Source organism: Myiozetetes cayanensis, unplaced genomic scaffold (genome assembly GCF_022539395.1).
Source record: "Myiozetetes cayanensis isolate MyiCay16 unplaced genomic scaffold, myiCay2020 scf27, whole genome shotgun sequence".
Classification (NCBI taxonomy): Eukaryota; Metazoa; Chordata; class Aves; order Passeriformes; family Tyrannidae; genus Myiozetetes; species Myiozetetes cayanensis.
In genome coordinates, this window is record NW_026087488.1 from 6,231,258 (window position 1) to 6,251,018 (window position 19,761).

General features: G+C 47.7%; 2 protein-coding genes across 2 annotated transcripts; one reads left to right on the plus strand and one right to left on the minus strand.

Moving 5' to 3' along the window:
* Positions 1-67: 67 nt before the first annotated feature.
* STYXL1 (serine/threonine/tyrosine interacting like 1) lies at positions 68-10,699 on the minus strand. Its single transcript, XM_050321738.1, has 9 exons — positions 10,523-10,699; positions 9,589-9,650; positions 8,991-9,117; positions 8,608-8,664; positions 7,566-7,711; positions 6,111-6,256; positions 4,952-5,046; positions 2,871-2,980; positions 68-750 (listed from the first exon to the last, which is right to left on the minus strand). The coding sequence occupies exons 1-9, from the start codon at positions 10,623-10,625 to the stop codon at positions 619-621; spliced, it is 978 nt and encodes a 325-aa protein (XP_050177695.1). The 5' UTR covers positions 10,626-10,699; the 3' UTR covers positions 68-618.
* A 54-nt stretch (positions 10,700-10,753) lies between these two features.
* MDH2 (malate dehydrogenase 2) lies at positions 10,754-19,046 on the plus strand. Its single transcript, XM_050321737.1, has 9 exons — positions 10,754-10,933; positions 12,630-12,798; positions 13,541-13,624; positions 14,577-14,686; positions 15,212-15,337; positions 16,019-16,096; positions 17,070-17,169; positions 17,582-17,733; positions 18,744-19,046. The coding sequence occupies exons 1-9, from the start codon at positions 10,868-10,870 to the stop codon at positions 18,873-18,875; spliced, it is 1,017 nt and encodes a 338-aa protein (XP_050177694.1). The 5' UTR covers positions 10,754-10,867; the 3' UTR covers positions 18,876-19,046.
* The last annotated feature ends 715 nt before the right edge of the window (positions 19,047-19,761 follow it).

Sequence of the window (19,761 nt, forward strand, 5' to 3'; positions counted from 1 at the left end):
TAATGAAAGCAGTTAAAGGGACCCGAGCGTTGTAAATGGCAAACACAAGAGCACTAGGAAAGTGTTTTACGGATTGTTTTTATTTTGGGATGTCAGTGAGCAGACAGGATTGAGGCTTCAAAACTACCAGCTGTGCCAAGAGGTTTGGTTGTTGGATTAGAAGGTGGCAAGTGGGAAGGGTGGTCTTCTCAACAATTCAACCAGGGAGACTGTGGGTAGCTAAGAAGGCACTCGCAGGCTGCAGGGACTTCTGAATCAGGGAAATTTTGTTGACACTCTCCAGGCTGGAAGTGGCCACAGTCAGACTCTAAATCTGTCATTCCATGCTATGGATAAGGAACCTTTTCAGAGATAACCCTGCTATGGTTATAATCTCCTCTGCTTACCAAAACAGAGACAAACAGCCTGTAGTGGGTCTCATCCTGCAGCACTTGCATTCCCCAAACTGCCAGACCTTCTTCAGCACCGGTGAGTTCTCCAGGAGGCTCCAGAAGTTGACCCAAGGTACCATGGAGCTAAAGAGGAAAGCTTTTCCACTGAGGTCCTTTTTCAAACAGCACTCAAGTAGTTTTCTTGGTGGTGTGGAAGGGAGTGCCTTTCCCTGCAGAGTGTTCCCTGTCAGTAGTTTGGCTCAGAGATGTCTGTGGGGTTGGACCCATACACTTGGTTCTCCCAGGCCGAGAGCTGCTCCACAAAGCCCCGGTGGGGCCTCATGCTCGGTTTGCACTTCAGGAGGTAATCCCAAGCTCCCTGTAAGCAGAAGAGAAGGAAAGAAGTGTTAGGAATTGAACTGAAAGTCATGAAACAACTACACTTGTAGACAACACAGCTTTGTATTTGCTCCCTGTGCTGGGCAGCAAGAACCTGCAGGTAAGACTTTGGCTGCCAAAGCAGGACAGGCTGGATCCAGATGTGGACTTCAGAGAAGCCTGTCCCCTTCATACTCTGCTCTCCTGGAGAGCTCAGGCTGCTTTCATTACCTGGCAGGTATCCTGCATTATTTTATTTCACACCGATGGAGAAATCCAGGCCTGCATTTTCCACCCTAAAATGCTGTTCCTTCCACGGATGATGAACGAAGCAGTGAAGTATCAGCTATTCACAGGTAAGCAACAAAGGTTATCGTGGTTTTGGATTGGTGTGACCTGATGTGGCAGAAGCAGCTATGACCCTGCAGTTATCCCACTGCACTAATTACAGCCATCCTAACTATTTATTAGTTGCAAGTAATCACCTAGGGACTCTGACACACACAGGGCAGATCCACCAGCATTGCTGTGCATTACTTCAGCTGCATCCCCTGTGTTTTCCCAACAGTGCTCATATTCCTGCTTGTAAAAGAGCTTGCCCCCTGCACTTGGAGTGTTGCTTAAGTGTAATGAGACCAAAGGTCAGCAGATAGTGCTCCATTGGTTTGTTTTTCTAATCTCGGTGATTCTGCAGGCTCCGAGGCTTATCTTCCAATATTTACTCCTCTGGGACCACAGTGTGGGTGTCTCCAGTTCCCCTGGACTCCACAGATCTACTCACATATTGATTACTAACAGAATAAGGGGCCACACATCCCAAATCTGCCTTGCTTTTGGAAGCTTTCAAAAGATCTTTGCCTGGATTGGCTGGAGAATCAAACGGGAATCTATTGCACTGCTTTTGTCTGCAAGAAACAAACTTGCCTGCCAGGGTAATCCCCCCAGGAAAGCTTTGCCCAGCCAACAGTGGGCAAGCACTGCCCTGTCAACCTTTGTTGTGGTTTTTTTTTTTTGGCACTTAGTAAAATGCTGAGACCAACCTGTTGATGCCAACTGAGAGGAATGGCAAGGATCAGCCTTTGACTTTTGCACTGCCCTGCAAGCCCGGTCTGAAATTCAGAGTGCAAGTGGCTGGTTATCAGCGTGCAGGAGCAATTACACCCCTGTTAGTGCAGGGACTGAGCCGAGTCTGCAGCCCTGCTGGCACCCTCAGCCTCTAATTACCCACTGGCACACAGCCACGGATAGAGATTTCCTCTTACGTTGCAAACGTTTGCACAAAATCAATAAAATTATTAGATACAGGCCCAGCTTAAGTGAAGTTTGGACCAATCCATTCAAGCTCCCAGAGGAGACTTTCTAAACAGGGATAAGGAGATGCTGTTCAGTTCCCATGGGAACTCAGCTGCTCTGTGTTAGCAGGTACCCTGAGATGGTGCTTAGGGCAGCACAATGCCCATGTGTTGTATGGAGAGGGAGGAAGGGCACCAGGGGAGAGGCCACCAGGCTCATTCCCAGCCATCCTTCATCCATTTCTTACATTATTCAGAGCTATGGAGCAGCATGTACTGGCCATCTAACCTGTACATCCCTCCTGGGCGAGTATTATCCCGTTCCAGATTTCTCTACAGCAGTATCTGTGGGAGGGGATTGCTTCTGGAGAAATAAAATGAGGTTTCAGAAGAGGTCAGTGGCGATGCTGAAGTCAGTGGTAAATCAGAGCCCTGCAAACACTGGGTTCTGAACTTCCCTGTAACGCCATGGAATTAAGGGATGGGATTAACTGCAGTAGTTTCCACTCTCTTTCTCAGATCCAGGAGAGAAATACCACATTCTCTAACCACAGCTTTAGTTTTATAGCCCTGCAGTTAAGAAGGGAAATGGAAGGATATCACAGGTGCCAGGGTAAGAACTCACAGACCCAAAATCACACTTAAGCCAACTCCTTAATGGCATAAAGAATATGCACTCTCAGATCATATCATCAGTTACATTATCAGGTGGATATTCTGCATGAAATCACAGACAGTGAATGTGTTACTACTACAGTGATGAGGCTTCAGAAAGAGAAATCGAGTGCAGACCCAGCCAGTCCCCGTGGGAGCTGTGACAGTGACGTACCTTCAGGGAAAGCCGGCAGGAATGCATGAGATAGGCCATGATGGCTGTGCTGCTCCGGCTTATCCCCAGGCTGGAGAACACCAGCACTGCTCCACCATCCATCTGATCATCTGAGGAAAGAAACGCCAATCACGAATTAATGATCTGGGAAATCAAGCTTCCAAAGGTAGAGCCAAGCACTAATTCGGTGACAGCTGACAGGCTGAGCGATGGGAGCCCTCAGGAACCCTGACAGCAGCAGATGGGCACTGCCAGCTCCTATTTCTGTAAGCATTTGCCTTTCTGAGAAATCCACTCGGTTAAAATGTGGCTTTGAAGACCAGAACCAGTGACAATAACCAGTCAGTGCTTCATTGCACATCAGTGTCACCTTTGCATCAGGGAACTGAAGAAATGTGGTCTACCATGATCCATCAGCTGTGGTCAGCATCACTCACATCACCTGCTCCAACCCCTCCCAGAAGGGCTTAAAGGTATTGAAATTTCTGATGAACAAAAGCCTGACTGCTCTCCATTCAGGCTGGAGCAATCAGCTCCCAAACTGAGGGGGGACTGAGACTTCAAATCCCTTCCCTCTCTCCATGGAGATCACCAGCAGGAAGCATGTACATGCCAGCTGGGGCACTGGTTTTATGATGTTTTTTATGACAGATACTTTGTGGTGAAAATTGCAAAGATCAGCAAACCCATTTGCTACTAAAGGATGCTGTCAGTGGCTCCTAACCACATTAACTCTGCTGCCTGTGCCTAGAAGGTTGCATATTTAATTAATAAGCTTTTAATCCTTTCTCTCTCTCTCTAGACAGCATGATGTTTTTAGAATATTAGCACCTGAACAACAGAATTCATTTGCTTTTTTTTTCCAAGCACTATAACATCATTTTCTAACTTATTTCTATAATGAGTTACTATTTCTGTTCTAAGACCTGAGTAGAAGTTGCCTCACTCCAACATACACCTGGCATGAGAATATCCACACTCCTCTCAGAGTGTGTGGAGAGCTTCAGTCTGGTGTTCACCCATAACTGATACAGTTTGAATTATCTGCTCTGAGGGCCAAGTAAACAATTCCACTATCAGGTAAACAGTGCAACACTTCCACAAGAGCTAAAGATAATAAACTCTTGTTGTCTGCCTTGGAAACTTCCACAAATTGATGGGAGAAAGAAACTGTCTTCTGAAACACTACTGGATAAAAACGTGGGGCACAACGAAAGCTTTGCAGGGAAGTGAATTTCAACATTTGGGTGCGTGCAAATCACGAAATCCAGTTCAGGACTACAAAGTTATATCCTCAAATGTTGTTTCCTTGTTTCTTTGTGTCCCGCTGTCATTTCTGATATTGTACTTGGATTATAAGGTCTGTGGGGACAGGGTGGTCTTTTGCTTCTGAACAACACTCGGCTCAGCAGGGCCCTGGCCTGTGGCAGGTGTTATCTGATAAGTGTGATAAAAGATAACGGCAGGGTTTGACAGCATCACAGGATGGAGCTGCAGGAGCTGTGTCTGCTGTGCAGCTGCAGGCACTGAGCTGGAGAGTGTGTTTTTTCATGCCCAATCTGATGTAATCAGCCAAAGGCAGGTTGATGCCGTCCAACCTGAAAGTCTTCTCAGGCCCTACCGTGGGTCTGCACTGCAAATCACAAAGATTAGCAGCACCTTGTGGGAAGTTCCCTAATGTGGGTCACACTCTGGTTCAAATAAAGCTGTGGTGGTTGAAGATTTGGGCTGGTAAGAGTCAAAGGGTTATTGCAAAGGAATAAGAGGGAATCCTACGGAGCTCTGGTGCACACTTTGCAGCAAAGCCTTTCCAGGTCAGGTGGAAAGCTGCCTGTTACCAGAGTGAGGGTGAGCAGGAACATCAGAGTCAGATGCCCTGTGAAATCTCCTCTCTGTCCATCAGGCTGGATAGTGAGGCAGGTCCAGCATCCATCAGGGTGTGGGCTTGCTTGGGAGTGTACTGATCGTGAATGATTACGACCCTGCTGCCTGAGCTTCCTGTTGCAGTGAATTGCCGTCACTCCCATCTAATACCCTCGAGTGAGCAAGGTCTCAGGAATTCCAGATCAGGATCAACTCACCTATGAAATGAGAAATGATGGGAAAGAAAGAAAAAAGATCTGCTTCGAGTGAATCTGGAACAGATATATGGAGAGATTCACCATCTTCTGCAAACCTGGAAAGAGAGCACACAGACCACATGGACCAGAGAAGCAGCTTTGAACAAGATGTGTTTGTTGGAGGCAAGGTGATAATTTTGTTTGCTGTTACACGTGTAAGTTTTTCATCATCATCATTATCAACATTATGATAAGGGATTTGTTATGGTGAGACACCAAGATGTTTTTAACACAGAGCCAGTTTAATTACTGATTTTCCACTTCACGTGGTATCAGCATCACTGTCTTAACCTACAGCTTCCTTTATCTGAGAGATAAATGCAAACAGATGAACTGAAAGCCAGAGTGCCTTCACAGCATGTGAGTGGTGGCTGCTTTGTGGACAGAGCCCCCCCATGTCACTTGGTGTGGTTCTCTGTGACAGCATCTCCTCCTTCCACAAGCTCAGGGAACCCAACTGGGAGAACTCATAGAGCAAAACACTGGTGAGGAATTTCCAAAATGTAAAAGCACATCATGCAGAGGGCATGGGAATATTACCCACAGTGCATAGACCTTTCTCTGGAGCCAAAGGCATGAGAAGTGTCTGCTGGGACACTCGTCCTGGGGTGGGTAATTGGATTTGTTGCTTACTTTGTTTGGGTCACCTCCTTGAGAAATGCCACTGGATTTTTCACTGTGTGAAATGGCATTTCCAGCACAACCTGCAGACTGAGCTGAATGGTCATGGACAGAGGAGGAAGGAAGGAAGACCAGCAGTGTGACACATGGGTGATTTAGCTTTTACACTGATGTGTTTGCAAGATTTTGTTCTGAAAGCTATTCAGAGATACAGCTTTTTCCTGGAAAATGGTAGTATGTGTGATAGACTCGAAATGCCAAGGGCTTCCCCATCCTCTCACCCAACCCACCCATGGCATGGTCAAGGGCTGCAGGACTGTATTGTTGCTCTGAGGTAGAGATTGGAAAAATGAGCATGAAATGGCACTGGAATCTGCAGTGAACAACAGAGGTTTCCTTGGAGTTCAGAGACCGACTCCTCTGTGAACAGACTCTGTGCCACCTCATTTTTTCACATCACAGACACTGGTGAGGGTAAACCTTGAAGTGTTTAACTTACAGTGTTACAGGCTGTTCAGAGACGTTGACTAGTGCTTTGATCCTCAGATCTTTCTGAATTTTTTGGTCACAGGCCTGCTTGAAATTGCCCATATATAACTTTAAGGGCAGTATTTCTACAGGGTACGGCTGGAAGTTGTCCAGTTCCTGCCGGAAAGAAACCATAGGCTCAGGTTAGAGAGGGTCTTTGCTCCCGTTAGCTTGCTAAGTTCTTAAACAGAAGTCATGTGAAGAATTGAACAAGCACTTAGTCAACAGCCCATGACACAATTTAGTGTAATGATTCATTCAATCACCTGGACTTTCTGTATATTGAAGTCTTTACTAGATTTACTGAGAATAATTAACGGCGTCGCTGTCGTTGCGGCGTTACTTGAAACCAACCCTGACTAAACAGGAGGTGGAATACATCCTTCCCATCGTCTGCAGGGACTGCAGCGTAACAGATCCATTTGATGTTCTCCCTGGTTGCTGTTTGCAGGGCTAAATGAAATCATCTGCCACCTGCAGAGCTGCAGGTGCCCTGTAGTGGCACAGCACAAGTCTGCAGCTGCTTCCGGCGCCTGCAGCGTGGAGGCTGAGAATGAAAACACACAAGAAAGCCTCGACATCCTTAATGGATACTCTGCACAGAGCAGCAGCCCAAACCAACAGTGAACAGCTTGAACAGAGAGGCAGGGAGGTGCTCTGTGTCCATGTGAAGCTCAGCAATGTGTTGCCCTTCACAAAGCAGCACAAAGCGAATCGATTTTGCCTCCTGTGCTGCAGCATCCCCCAGGTCAGCACAGTGTCACGGGCTTGTTTCATGTGAATCAGGAGGGAACAAGTGCAATGAGATGCTTTCTGCTGACCAGCACCTTCTTAGCCTGCCCTGCCTCAGGTCCTGTCCTAGATGTGAAAGAAAGGGTGATTGTTTCTCGTGAGCTAAACAGATCGATGTTTGCAGGTGAAGCCAAATATTAGGATACCAGTGTTTGAGTGGATGGCTGTTTTCTTTCTGGGCCTATTGAAACAATGGACCAGCAGTTGCTTTGTGATCCTTCCCGATGAAAACACATGGAACACAGTGCTTGGTAGGAATTGCACTTCTGCCTGAAAACATTTGCTGTGTACTATCCCAGATAACCACGTGTGAGAGAGGACCCTGCTTCTTTTCATCATTTGCTAGTGTTTGTTCAGTTATCTGTACTCTCCCCAGGCCAGTTTCAGGGTTATCAGGAAAACATTCCCAGGTTGTTTCCATGGGCTTTCTTTCAAGCAATGGAAGAGGGAAAAGTGTGGCTGCTAAAGGATCAGTGGTGAGACTCAGGGCAAGCACAGCAATTCAAATGACATTTAACTCCTCTGCCTGAAATTACTGTGATACTACATTTGCAACACCATTTAACTTGAATTCATCAGCCATCATCAGCTGAATATGAATGCTAATTCTACTTTCAGATTAGTCTCATGTCACCTGAGGCATCCACAGTGTCTTCTGAGTCCCCAGAAAAGGAAAACAAGCTGAAAAATGCCTGTACCCTCCCTTCAGGACAAGCACGTGGTGGCGGGTGAACTCCTGAAAGTTCCTGGCGTGTAGGAATGCAGCTCCTTCCTCAGTATCTAAGGAGACCAAAAAGCTGTTTGCCAGGGCAGGTTCAGTGTCTCCATCATCTGCCTCCCCAACACCCACAGCAATTCCCATTTCATTTCATTTAATGCTCTGTAGAAAACCTTGCTAAAAACTCGACTTATTCTGTACCTGTGTGCTGCTTTCACCTCTTGTCCTGATCTTTATTCCTCTCCTTGATTCTTCTGTAGGTCTAGAGAAAGGTGTTTGTGTTTTTATTTTCTCTCCCCTTTTTCCTTTGGGAAATGCTTGTAATAAGTTCCCACAAGAGGGAAGTATTATCAATTTAAATCTACTAATCATAGTTTTACAGAGGCCCTTTTCTTTAGTTTGCTTTAGGCAAAGGGAGGAAGAGAGAAGTGTCTTAAATCCCTCTCAAGTGTTTTAAACATTCTCAATGAAGTAAATTATGTGAGATGGCTGCTCCTCTTCCCAAGGGGATCCATCCTGCTTCCCTCTAGCTATGTCTGCTTTAGAAATAGATCAGCACAATAGAAACCCACTTCTGATTCTTCACACCTTCCCTTTAATGCCTCATCACCGAGCATTTAGGAACATCCTTGTTTTTTTCATTCCCCTTACACACCCACGTTTTTTTTCTTTGTAAAGTGATGTAAATCTTTGCTAAAACTACTGCAGACTTTGCAAAGCTCCTAAGAGCCAAATAAACATACAGAAGTTCTGACCACAGCAGAACTCCCTGCCGAAGGATGTGTGAAAGCTGAACGATTCCATGGTTCAAGGAGGGCTGAACAGTGACATGGAAAGGTTTCCAGCTCTTCACACTTCTCGGTGAACTCCATCAAATCATCCCCCCCATTAAAGGTAGGTCTTTTTAAGTGTCATGATGTGAGAGCCTTTTCTAACCCTCAGAGAAGGGAGTACTCACTCGGGGAATGCAGGGGACCTGAGCCACGGTTTCCAGTCTCTGAAGCAGCGCTGCTCCCTAAAAGGCAATCGTTGGACAAGCCCAGTCTCAGGGAAAGGCAGGGGGCAGAAAGAACCCATTCCTCACATGCAACAGGGAGCTTCAGGGGATCATCCACAGATGGAAACCACGCCTGCCAGGACGCTTTGAAACAAAACCTGGATTTTTGAAGACTAAGAACATCCACAACACTGTGAAAAACCAGAGGCGTAGAAGGGATGATCATTTCTCAAATAAAACTGGGAACATTTGCATCTCTTCCAATGAGCTGCATAAAGTTAAATGAGGAATGGGACGAGTATCTCTCTGGCAGTGAGGTCTTGACTGATATGGGTCCCACATACCTGTTTCTTTCTGCTCCTCATCACAGTCACAGTCGCTCAAAGAATTAGTGTTGAAGTCATACACCACACAGTGTCTGACATAGCCCAACTCCTCTGCATTCGGGATCAGATACTCCCCTGTAGGACCCTACAAAATCACAGAGGAATTCTGTCAGGAGCACAGCTCCACTCTGCTCTTGTGGCATCAACACTAGCGGCATCTTGCAAGCTGCAGCTCTCTAGCTACGTGTTGGTTTGTCCGTGTGGGTGTGGGTGACGCCGAGAGCCCCGGTTAGGAGCCAGAAATGATGCAAACCGCTCTGATTGCTTCATCACCCACCGCGGGGCAGATGCCAGCACTGTCCTTGCGAGACAAGGCTACAAGATGAGAGTCCTTGTGCAATATTTTTCCTGATATCCAGCCCCTGTGTGCCAATCCTTCGGGCTGCTGGGGCCGCCTTTGCTTTGTGACAGAATACGTCCCCCCAGCGGCAGCCACGGAGCACGGCTGGAACACGAGCACGGGAGAGGACGAGACGTTTCCCGGGGGTTTTAAGCCAGTTTTGGCTTCCTGCTAATTGCCAAGTCCGGGGGTGGTTCACACAAGCAATGCCCTCACCCGTTCAATCCTGCGGGCTGTAACAATGTGGCTCTCGTCGAATTCACGCTGAGTACGGGCATCTGAAAAAAACAACCGAGACACAGCAATTGGCCGGTAAAGGTGGAATTCTGTTTGTGAGTCGGTCAGCGGGAATTCAGGCACTGGCATCAGCCAGAGTAAGAGATTTGGGGCTGTGGTACTTGGGAATATGGTTTAGGAGTGGTTATGGTGGTGCTGGGTTGGTGGTTGGACTGGATGATCTTGAAGGTCTCTTTCCAACCTTGATAATTCAGTGATTTGTTTTTGTAGGAACTGAGGCTTTCTGATGTGGATATAACGACCTCCAGGATGGACAGGAGTGTGTGTGTAACACCAAGTGATGCCAGCAGCCTTAGTCCTGACCCAAGTGTGCCCCTGCATCGTTTCCAGCACCAGTGCTCTGCCTGTGCTTGCTCCAGAGAGACATCAACCCCACTCCCAAACTGGCTGACTCCTTCACCAAAACATTTAATAATATTGCAATATCAGACACCTTTTTTGGGGGTATTGGCACTATGCAAGGTGCAAACGCTTATGAGCAATCTTTTGAAACGGCTGAAAGATCTTGTCCACCTCTAAAATTGCTGGAGGCAGCGGGGGAGAGTGTGTATCCATGGGGTGGATCAGAGCAGGGAGAGCTGGGCATGAGGAAAGCCGGAGCAGGACCAGGCTGAGCACAGCGCCTGGCTGCGGGCAGGGGCAGGAAAAGCCTGGAGCAGCAGCAGGCAGGGGCAGGCAGGGACAGGCAGGAGGGGCAGGCAGGGATAAGCAGGAGGCAGGGACAGTAGCGGCAGGCAGGGGCAGGAGTAGGGACAAGTACAGGGACAGGCAGGGGCAGGAATCAGAAGACAGGGATGGGCAGGGGTAGGCAGGGACAGCAGCTGGCAGGGATGGGCCTATGCCGCGGCCTCACCCAGCAGGCACAGGTAGTTGGGCTCCGCCAGCCGCGGGAACCGCCGGCACTGGTTGATGATGTTGTAGAGGTGCCGGGGCTCGCAGAGCGCCACCCCCGCCATGCCAGGCGGGCTGTCGCCGACTATCGCGACACCCCGAGCCCGCGGCGCGGGAAGCGACGCCCGCCCGTCTCCAAGGTTACCGCCGCCCAGATCTCGCGAGACTTGCCGCTGCACGGCGGGGAGGGGGGGGTCAGATCTCGCGAGAGGCGGGGCCTCGCCGGCCGTGGAGGTCGTTGGAGTCACCGAGCGCCGCTCCCGCCGCTCCCACCATTCCCATTCCCGCAATTCCTGCCGTCCCCGCCATGCTGTCCCGCCTCAGCGCCGCCGCCAGCGCCGCCCTGCGCCGCGGCATCGCCACCTCCGCACAGGTAACGTGGGTGGAGAGCGGGGCCGGGCCCGGGGCCTCCTCCCAGAGGGGCTGCGGGGCTCGCGTGGAGCCCCGGGCCCTGCTCGCAGAGGGGATGGGGGCCGCCCAGGAGCTCAGGCTCTCCTCGGTGAGAGGCTGCGGGGCTCGGGTGGAGCCCCAGTCCGTCCCACTGAGGAGCTGCCAGCCCTGCACTGGACCCGGTTCCTCCCCGGTGAGAGCCTGTGGGGCCGGGGAGGAGCCCAGACCCTCCTCGGTTTCGGGCCTGTGGATCCCTGGGAGGAGCCCAGACCTGACGAAGGTCTCTCTCTGGTGGTGTGCGGTGGGTGATAGGCAGGTTTCCTGCTTCCTTCCTCTGGTGCAAACGTGCCCCTGCGTCCCAGATGTTTTAAGAACCAAAGCTGGTGGCTGCGGTTTAGCAGTAATCCTTCGTGTACTCGAAATCCGCTGTGCTGACCCCAAACCAGAGGAGAGCTGCTGCTGTGGTTGCATGGGTAGGGACCGACCTCTGTCTGACATTAATCGTGCCAGTGGGACACGACAGAGTGGTTATTGGAGCTGTAAAGATGTGCTGCACAGGAGAGGCTTGTGCAAGTTTTCTTCATAGGAACTGTATCTTTTAGCTGCGAGGTTTTGACCTCATGGTATCAGCTCAGTCATAAATGGGGCACAGAAGTGACTCATGCCAGACTTTGCTTTCCCTTCAAGAGTTCTGTGCAAAATTACATCTGTTACAATAGCAAGAAAACCGAGCCGAGGTTGGGCTGATCTAGCTCTTGGGTGGGTTATTCCTTGTCATAGCACAGTAATTAAGCTGTTCATGTCGGGACTTGGAGCTATTATGGCTTTATCTGGTAAGGCTCTGATAGAGAATGGCTTTTTCAGCAGTAATTGCACTGCCATGTTGCATCTCTGCAGGAGACTCTGGTTCTCCATCCCTTTGGCAGTGTGTTGCACTGTAAGGTTGTTCAGGTCCTTGAAAGTAGCTTTTATATCATCTGGCAATACCCTGCAAACAGGAGCACAGAGAGAGAAATAACATCCTGCTGGTACACGTGTGAGGGTAAAATCGGTTCATGGGACAGCCAAGAAGGGTTGATTTTACTTGATTCTCAGCCACATGATCAAAGCTGGAAGTTACAGTCACTTAATATTCTCAGGCCTTGATCTTGAGGCAGCTGCAGGTACTATGTTGAGTTTATTTCTGGCCTAAGCATTTTCTTCATGTGCATACAGTGGTTATTACATTTGTTGTAGTCTGTTAAATGTATTGATTTGCCAAATGGGAAGGCATTTTTTTAAATACTGTCAATATTAACAGTTTAGAGAAACTATAAAACAGATTTTATCCTAAGTTAGACCTGGGCCCTCAGGGTGGCAGGTATAAATCTCAGGCAGAGATTTCTGTGTGGAGAAAGGTGATCCTTAGGGTTCCTTTGCCCTAGCCTTGCTTCCCTTTTGAGCTTCAGGTTGCCAATAAGTTTCCTCCAACCTGTCCTGCCAGTAAACCCGGAGGATCCCTGGGGGGCTCTCACGAGCATCGCTCTCTGTGGGCTCAGCCTGTCGCGTTTGCACAGCGCTCGGTGAAACATTGAGAAATGGAGCTAAAAGCAAAGAAAGCGTGGTGAAATCCCCAAGGTCACCGCTGGGGTGGCTGCCAGGACATCTCCAGCCCCGTGTTTATCGCCTCTTTCCCGCAGAGCAACGCCAAGGTAGCAGTGCTGGGGGCCTCGGGAGGCATCGGGCAGCCCCTGTCCCTGCTCCTGAAGAACAGCCCGCTGGTGAGCAAGCTCAGCCTCTACGACATTGCCCACACTCCAGGCGTGGCCGCCGACCTCAGCCACATCGAGACCAAAGCCAGTGTCAAAGGTACTGCTGGGAATGCTCCGTGTTCCCCAGGGATCCTCTCGGGTGGCTCTGGTGCTGCGTCGCCGGGTTCTTGGGAAGGAGGATCTTCACACAGCCTGGTGTCAGTTTAAGTAGCTTTTTCCTTGAGCAGTGCATGATTAATTAGGGTTTAACTGATTAGATTGACGTGTATGGAGATGAAAATGGCCTGTGGTTGCACTGCTGAAGGGGAATTTGTGATATCTGGCAGGAAACACTCAGTGAAGTTATTTCTGAACAAAGCCTGAGTGTTGAATTTAGAAGTTTGACTACAACTAGACTGAACACTCCCTGGGTTTCCACATGAATTCCACATGTCCCTTCTTTTCTGAAGGGACACTGTCAGGTTCTGATGAAAGCAAAACTTACTCTGCTGATCTTTATTTTATCTGAGGATCTCCAGAAGGTGACATTTTACTTGAATGTGCCTGTCTGAAATTCTCTGGGGCCACTGATTCTCATGCCAAGGATTTTGGAGAGTAAATACACATAGCAGGAGGAACTGTGAGATTCTCACCATTCTGGTTCTGTAAGTTTTGAAACAAGGATAAAGCATCAAATGGGACCCATCCATAATTGTGTTTCTTTGCTTCTCAGCGGAAGTTTGAATTGAAGGCTAAATTAAAAAAAGGAATTGGATGCCTCTGGGTGTAATTTTGTACTTCAAAGTATCAGATACTTAATAACACTGGAAAGCATAATGCCTGAGTGTCTTCCATTTCAGGCTTCATGGGACCTGAGCAGTTGCCAGAATGTCTGAAGGGCTGTGACGTTGTTGTTATTCCGGCAGGAGTTCCTAGAAAACCAGGTATGTTCTCTTTGTTGGAAAGCCCCAGGGCTGCTCTGAAGTGGATCTCTGCAGTGCTGCTGCTCAAATGGAGCTGTGTCTGGTGCTTTATGGTGGTGGTGGCTTGGGGTGTAAGTGGTCTGTTAATGCCCATGACCCAGAGCTGCTTGTGGTATCAGGCAGCTCATTCAGCCCCTCTCTTAGACTGTCCCTTGTGAAATGGGCAGCATTGATTTCTGGAGTTCCCACGTGGGGTTGAGGTGCAAAGACCTTTCATGGAAGTGATCCTACATCTCCCTTTAGTGTTTCTTGCCCTGGGGCAATGCTCGAGGAATAAAAACTGGTTCATTGTTTCATTTCTCAGGAGAACAGAAATAATCTGTTTGTATTGCATCAACTGTGCAGTAACTTCTCAGGGCATCTCTGAATAAATGCTGTCAAGCCTTCATAGTATGTCTCTGACCTGCTCCTTTTCTACTCTGTTTTTCAGTATCCTATTTGGAATGTAACAAAATTCTAGACTTTAATGCCTAGCTCTTCCTAAATCTTCATTTTTCATGGTTCAAGGAGTTGCTGCAACAGAAATGGGAGGTGGCACTTACACAACCAGCAGTATTTTGCACGGAGCAGCTGGCATTTAAACAGGAGTTGTGGAGGTGATTTGAGAGAAGGAAGAGAATTCATCTTGGGAGCAGTTAGGCTGCTCTGAGTACCAGTGGTGTGGGTGTGTGTGGTCACCCTGTACTCCAGGCACTGTAGGTGAAATACGTTCTGGCAATGGGCGGCTGGGCTGTTTGCTCCTGAAAAGGGCTCATCCGTTTGTTAGCAAGAGGAGTCATCTTTGGAGCCAGTTCATTACTGCAGCTGCAGAATTTACTCTTGATCTATGAAACCAGGAGCTGATGTGTCTCTGTCCAGGTTTTTGACTGGGGTAGACTGTGGGTAACGGGGCACTGCACTGGCTGTGTTTCAGGTATGACTCGTGATGACCTGTTCAACACCAATGCCAGCATTGTTGCCTCTTTGACATCTGCCTGTGCAAAGCACTGTCCAGAAGCCATGATCTGTATTATTTCTAACCCGGTAAGTGTTTTCTGAAGGCTTTGGAATGTAGAGGGGAAAGAAAACCCAACCCAAAATCCAGACTAAGAATACTAGAGTAATCCAAATTCTTTTTGAACAGTATCTTTAAGATCTGCAGTGTATTAGCAGAAAAGCCCTAAAAGCCTGGTTCTACTAACCCATTTTTCTTGGCTGTATTTAAGTCAGAGGAAACTTGGATCTAAAAGTGCTTAATATCTCAAAGTCTGTGTGACTGGTTATAATACAAGCTGGTGTATTAGCTGAGATAAAAGTCTTAGCTCTCTAAGGGAGGAGCCTTTGTAATGGGAATGAACAAATTTATTGTCTTAATGGTTATGTAAAATTAATGACTTTTATTCCAGCCTGACTGTAAATTGCTCTTCAATTTAGGCATTAAAGTAATTGGCTGCAGCTGATTCCAAGCTGGAAGTGTAATTTGGGTTGTTTGTTGGCCTGTTTAAGTTCATGCGTTGGCTTTGTTATCATACTGCTTTTAATCAGTGCTTTCCTCTTCTTAACTGATAGGTAAATTCAACCATCCCAATAACTTCAGAAGTCTTCAAGAAGCACGGTGTGTATAATCCCAACAAAATCTTTGGTGTCACAACGCTGGACATCGTCAGAGCGAACACTTTTGTGGCTGAACTGAAGGCAGGTCATGGTTAACAGCTGCTGGGGGAGGGACACTGCCTGCTTTGGGATCAGATCTATCCAGAAATGCTTCCAAAATCACTGCAGAGAGCCAAAGGAGCTCGGATTTCTGTGGAGCCAGAGGCGAAGGCAATGATTCCCTGCCTCCATTCTCTAGAGGAGCCTGGAGATAAGGTTTCTTGCAAAACGTGGTTCAGGAGACTTTGACCTTTCCTTTTCATAGCCCTGTGAGTGAGCTACGTGTTCTCCTTAATTCCACTGGCATTTCCAACCCCTGGTGCAACCGGAGGAGAGGGTTGAGTCGTTGTATGTGTTTGCAAGTCAAACTCTGTGCTGTGTGTTACAGGATATTCTGCAAAGTATCAGGAGCTGTAACGGGTTACTGCTCTAAACAGCCCTGGTGGTGTTTATGTTGTGCTGCTGTTTATCCAAACTTGCAGTAATAATGTCCTGTAACTGTATAAAGTGATCAGAGCAACCTGGAGCTGCCTCTGAAACTCCTGCCCTGTGTAGCACTGGGTTATAGATCCCAGAATCATTCAGGTTGGAAAAGACCTCCAGGATCATGGTGTCCAACCTTGGACTGATCAATGTGTCCAAGTACCCAGTGAAGTGTGGTGGTTTTGCTTGGTTTTTTTGCCCATGTGCTTCAGAAGCTGGAAAGTTTCATGTTTCCCTTAGGGCTTAGATCCAGCTCGAGTAACTGTTCCAGTTATTGGTGGCCATGCTGGGAAGACTATCATCCCTCTGATCTCTCAGGTAGGTCATGGTGACTGCTCTGGGTGGCAGCACACTCCTCAGGGTGTTAGGGTTGATTTAAAGTGCTTTTGTGATGGCAGTTAATTGCTAAGATAGAGCAGAGACAGTTTTCCCTGCTCTCATAGCTGCTTTCCTTCTGGGATGAGATGCAGGATGAGACGGAAGGCAGCAAGCTAAATCTAAACTCTGGACAGTGTAAATAGTTCCAGCTTTCCTCTAAAGGACTTTGGGATATAAGAGCTGAGGTGTGGCAATGACAGGTCGTCAGGAGAAGCTCCCTTCATGCATTCTAAGCCAGACTGAAATGCAGTTCTTCAGCAGGCTGCAGCCTTTTGGGGAGATGGCTGGTATATGGCCAAAGACAATCTGCAAGAAAAAGGGGAAAAGCTACACTCTAAGTGGGGAATAAAGTATCCTTCACAGGAGGATTTTCTTAAAGGAATAAGAGCTTTGGATCAGCTGCATGCTGAGAGGGTGCTTTGGTTAAGCAGTCCATTGGGAGAGACACAGCTGTGCTTAGGCTACTGGCAGAGCTGTATCTGAAGGTTTAGTAAATACTGCTGGGAGACTGGATCCTTCACAAAGCTCTGGACTTCCATAATGCCACAGTGACCCGAATATTTACAAGATGACTTTCTGAAATTCCTAACTCTTGGAGGGTGTCTTGTTTAGTGCAAAGGACTACACAGTAGTGAGGAACCATGGCAAACCCTGGTTTGGCTGCAAAGCTGCAGTTTGTCCTTGAGGAATCTGGGCATGGCTGGGCTCCTGTTCCAGACCATGCAGTGACCAGCAGTCCTGGTGACTCCTGCTCAGTGTCACACAAGCTGTGAGCTGGGCTAAACCCATTAGCCCAGTTTAGAACTGTTTGCTAACAACTGCAGTGGTACAGAAGACATCATGTGAGTGACCTTATGCTGAATCTGGAGGGGTTCTGGTATTGGATAGTAAGTTCTTTTTCTTTCCCATCTAGTGCACACCAAAGGTGGAGTTTCCTCAGGATCAACTGGAGAAGCTTACAGCGAGAATTCAGGAAGCTGGCACTGAAGTTGTCCAAGCTAAAGCAGGAGCAGGTGGGTTCTTGAGTAGAGCTTTCAAGTAATTCTTGTTATCTAGCTGAATAGATGCAGTCCCCTGCAGTTTAATCTTACAGTTTATGAACTGCTGATTAGGAATCTAGCTGTGACTGCCTGAGCTGTGCTACCACAAGTAACTCAGTATGTATACTAAGGCTAAACATTAACTGATCCCACACCATATATGGCTTCAAAAAGACTTCTCTGTCAAATTAAGCTGTTTCTTCTATAAATCTGGTCAGCTGGATAGCATGTAGCTGGCCAAGAGCTGCTGCTTTATCCAACTGACTGTGAGCTTGAAGTCAATGACGCTGGAGCTCTGTAAACATACCCGTATGGAAACCTTTGATGCCAAAGAAGGTATCAAATTTCAACATGATCTGTTCTAAAAGTGGTTTAACTCTTACAGGATCTGCCACCTTGTCCATGGCCTATGCTGGTGCTCGATTTGTGTTCTCTCTGCTGGATGCAATGAGTGGAAAGCAAGGGGTTGTGGAATGTGCCTTTGTTAAGTCGGACGTGACAGAGAGCCCCTATTTCTCTACACCTCTGCAGCTGGGAGTATGTACTTTAAATCATGAGGCTTATGAACAGCAGCTACTGATGGAGTCTTGTGGGTTTTACTCAGTGGTTTTAGTTTAGTTGAATGCCTGGTGTTGCTGGAGTTAACAGCTGAGTGTACCTTTAAGATCCTTGAGTATTTGGGTATGGTATTTAGGCACATAGCTCAGCTTGGCAAGGATGCTGCTGCTTTTATCTACTCTTAGACTGCAGATCACTGAGTAACCAGAGATTCAGACTTGGCTTAAGAGGTCATCCTTGCCTCAAGTCAGGCCTGTTTACTCTGGGCCTTCATATGATTAACCGGAGTCAGCAAACCTGTCTCCTCAGCCTGACCTGCCATAAGCAAATCCTTCAGAAATCGAGGCACATGGGGAGCTACAGCATGGATTAGAGTTAATAGCTTGCTTTAGGACCTCTTCTGGACTGTGAAAGAAGTCTTCCTTTTTTCACCCTTATCCCATGGGAGTGATGGAGGGCAAGGATGCTGCAGCCCTGTCGTGGCTGCTGGGATACAAAAGGTGGTGTGTGCCGTGTTAGGGGCAGGCTGACGAGGGAATGGAAGCAGAGGGGTATCAAGAGAGTAGGGTTTGGATGCAGGCATCTTGAAAACCCAGGAGTGCCACTCGCTAAAGCAATTTGAGGTTGCAGGCCAGTGGCAAGCAAAGGCCATAGACCGGGGGGGAGTGATTCTCTTGCCAGATGGTGTGTCTGGAGGTGGGAAGGAGCAGTTGATATCAGTTTCCTCTTGAAGGAGCAGCTGGACTTCCTTCAGGTTTCCTTCAGGTTTCACACTTGTCAGCAGTGAAAGAGAAGTTTGTGAGAGCTGTAGAAGTTGCCACAGATAGTAAGAGGTTTTGAGCCTTACCAGGAAAGGACAGGGTTGGCAAACTAGAGATGACAGAGGTTCCAGGCCGGGTCTCTGTCTCAGCTGGGTAATACTTAGTCAAAGCTGTTAAGCTACTCTTTAGTTCAATGAATGGTTAATCCTTAAATCCTCTTTCCCTCAGAAAAAAGGAATTGAGAAGAACCTAGGCCTTGGCAAGCTCTCCCCCTTTGAAGAGAAGATGGTTGCTGCGGCCATGTCTGAGCTGAAGGCTTCTATTAAGAAAGGAGAGGAATTTGCAAAGAACTTCAAGTGAAGAGTTGATGATGGGGAGGAATAAACTTCCTTAATTTATTAAGGCATCATGTCACTTTATGACTTCTGATTCAAAGCTCATGCTTTGGTTGAAGTCTGTCTGTATTAGCTTGATGCTTGTTGCCAGTGCAGAGTCTAATCATCAATAAAACGGCCTCATTTTTTCAGTGTACCATGTGGACTTGTCCTGATGTGCTTTGTCTTTTGAAGTTAGGGCTTGTAGATCTCTGAGAGGTTAATGGTTTCAATGGGGATGAAATAGCCTTGTAAGGTGGGTGAACTAATTGCTCCCAACTCTGCTGCTGCCTGGGTTTGTTCAGCCCAGCTGTTGGGAACCAGGAGTGATCAGATAAGATCAAGATGGGGTGAAGGGGCTGCACCAGTGATCCAAGAGGTGATTTTCCAGGAGGTGGCATTACCTCTGTTACCTTGTGTTACCTTAATCTCTTACGTAATTTGATTTTTAAAGGAGTTAGTGAAAGAGCACGGTGTTTGAAATGTCAGTCCTGCGCTAAGACAGTAATTAAACTGCTGAGAGTGACTTCTTTCTAGTTAGGAACAAAAGCCTTGATTTAGCATCTCCATAAATTTCTCTTACATTCATCCTCTTGTGAATATAAAAATAAATGTCTGCAAGAAGATGGTGATGACGAGTTCTGTTGCTGACTTCTTTGAAGGTAAGCTTTAATGAAGGAAGCAATTAATTCACTCTTCCTCCGTGCTCTGCGCTGCTTACGCTGTTGCTTTGAATTGCTCTCATCATTGCTGTGTAGGTTGAATTCTAAGTTGAACAGACTTTATTTAGATAAAGAGAAGGAAAAGCCAAAGCCCAGCACCTCTGGGGGAACTGAGGGGAGTGTTGGTTTGAGCCAGAGAACCTGGGGACA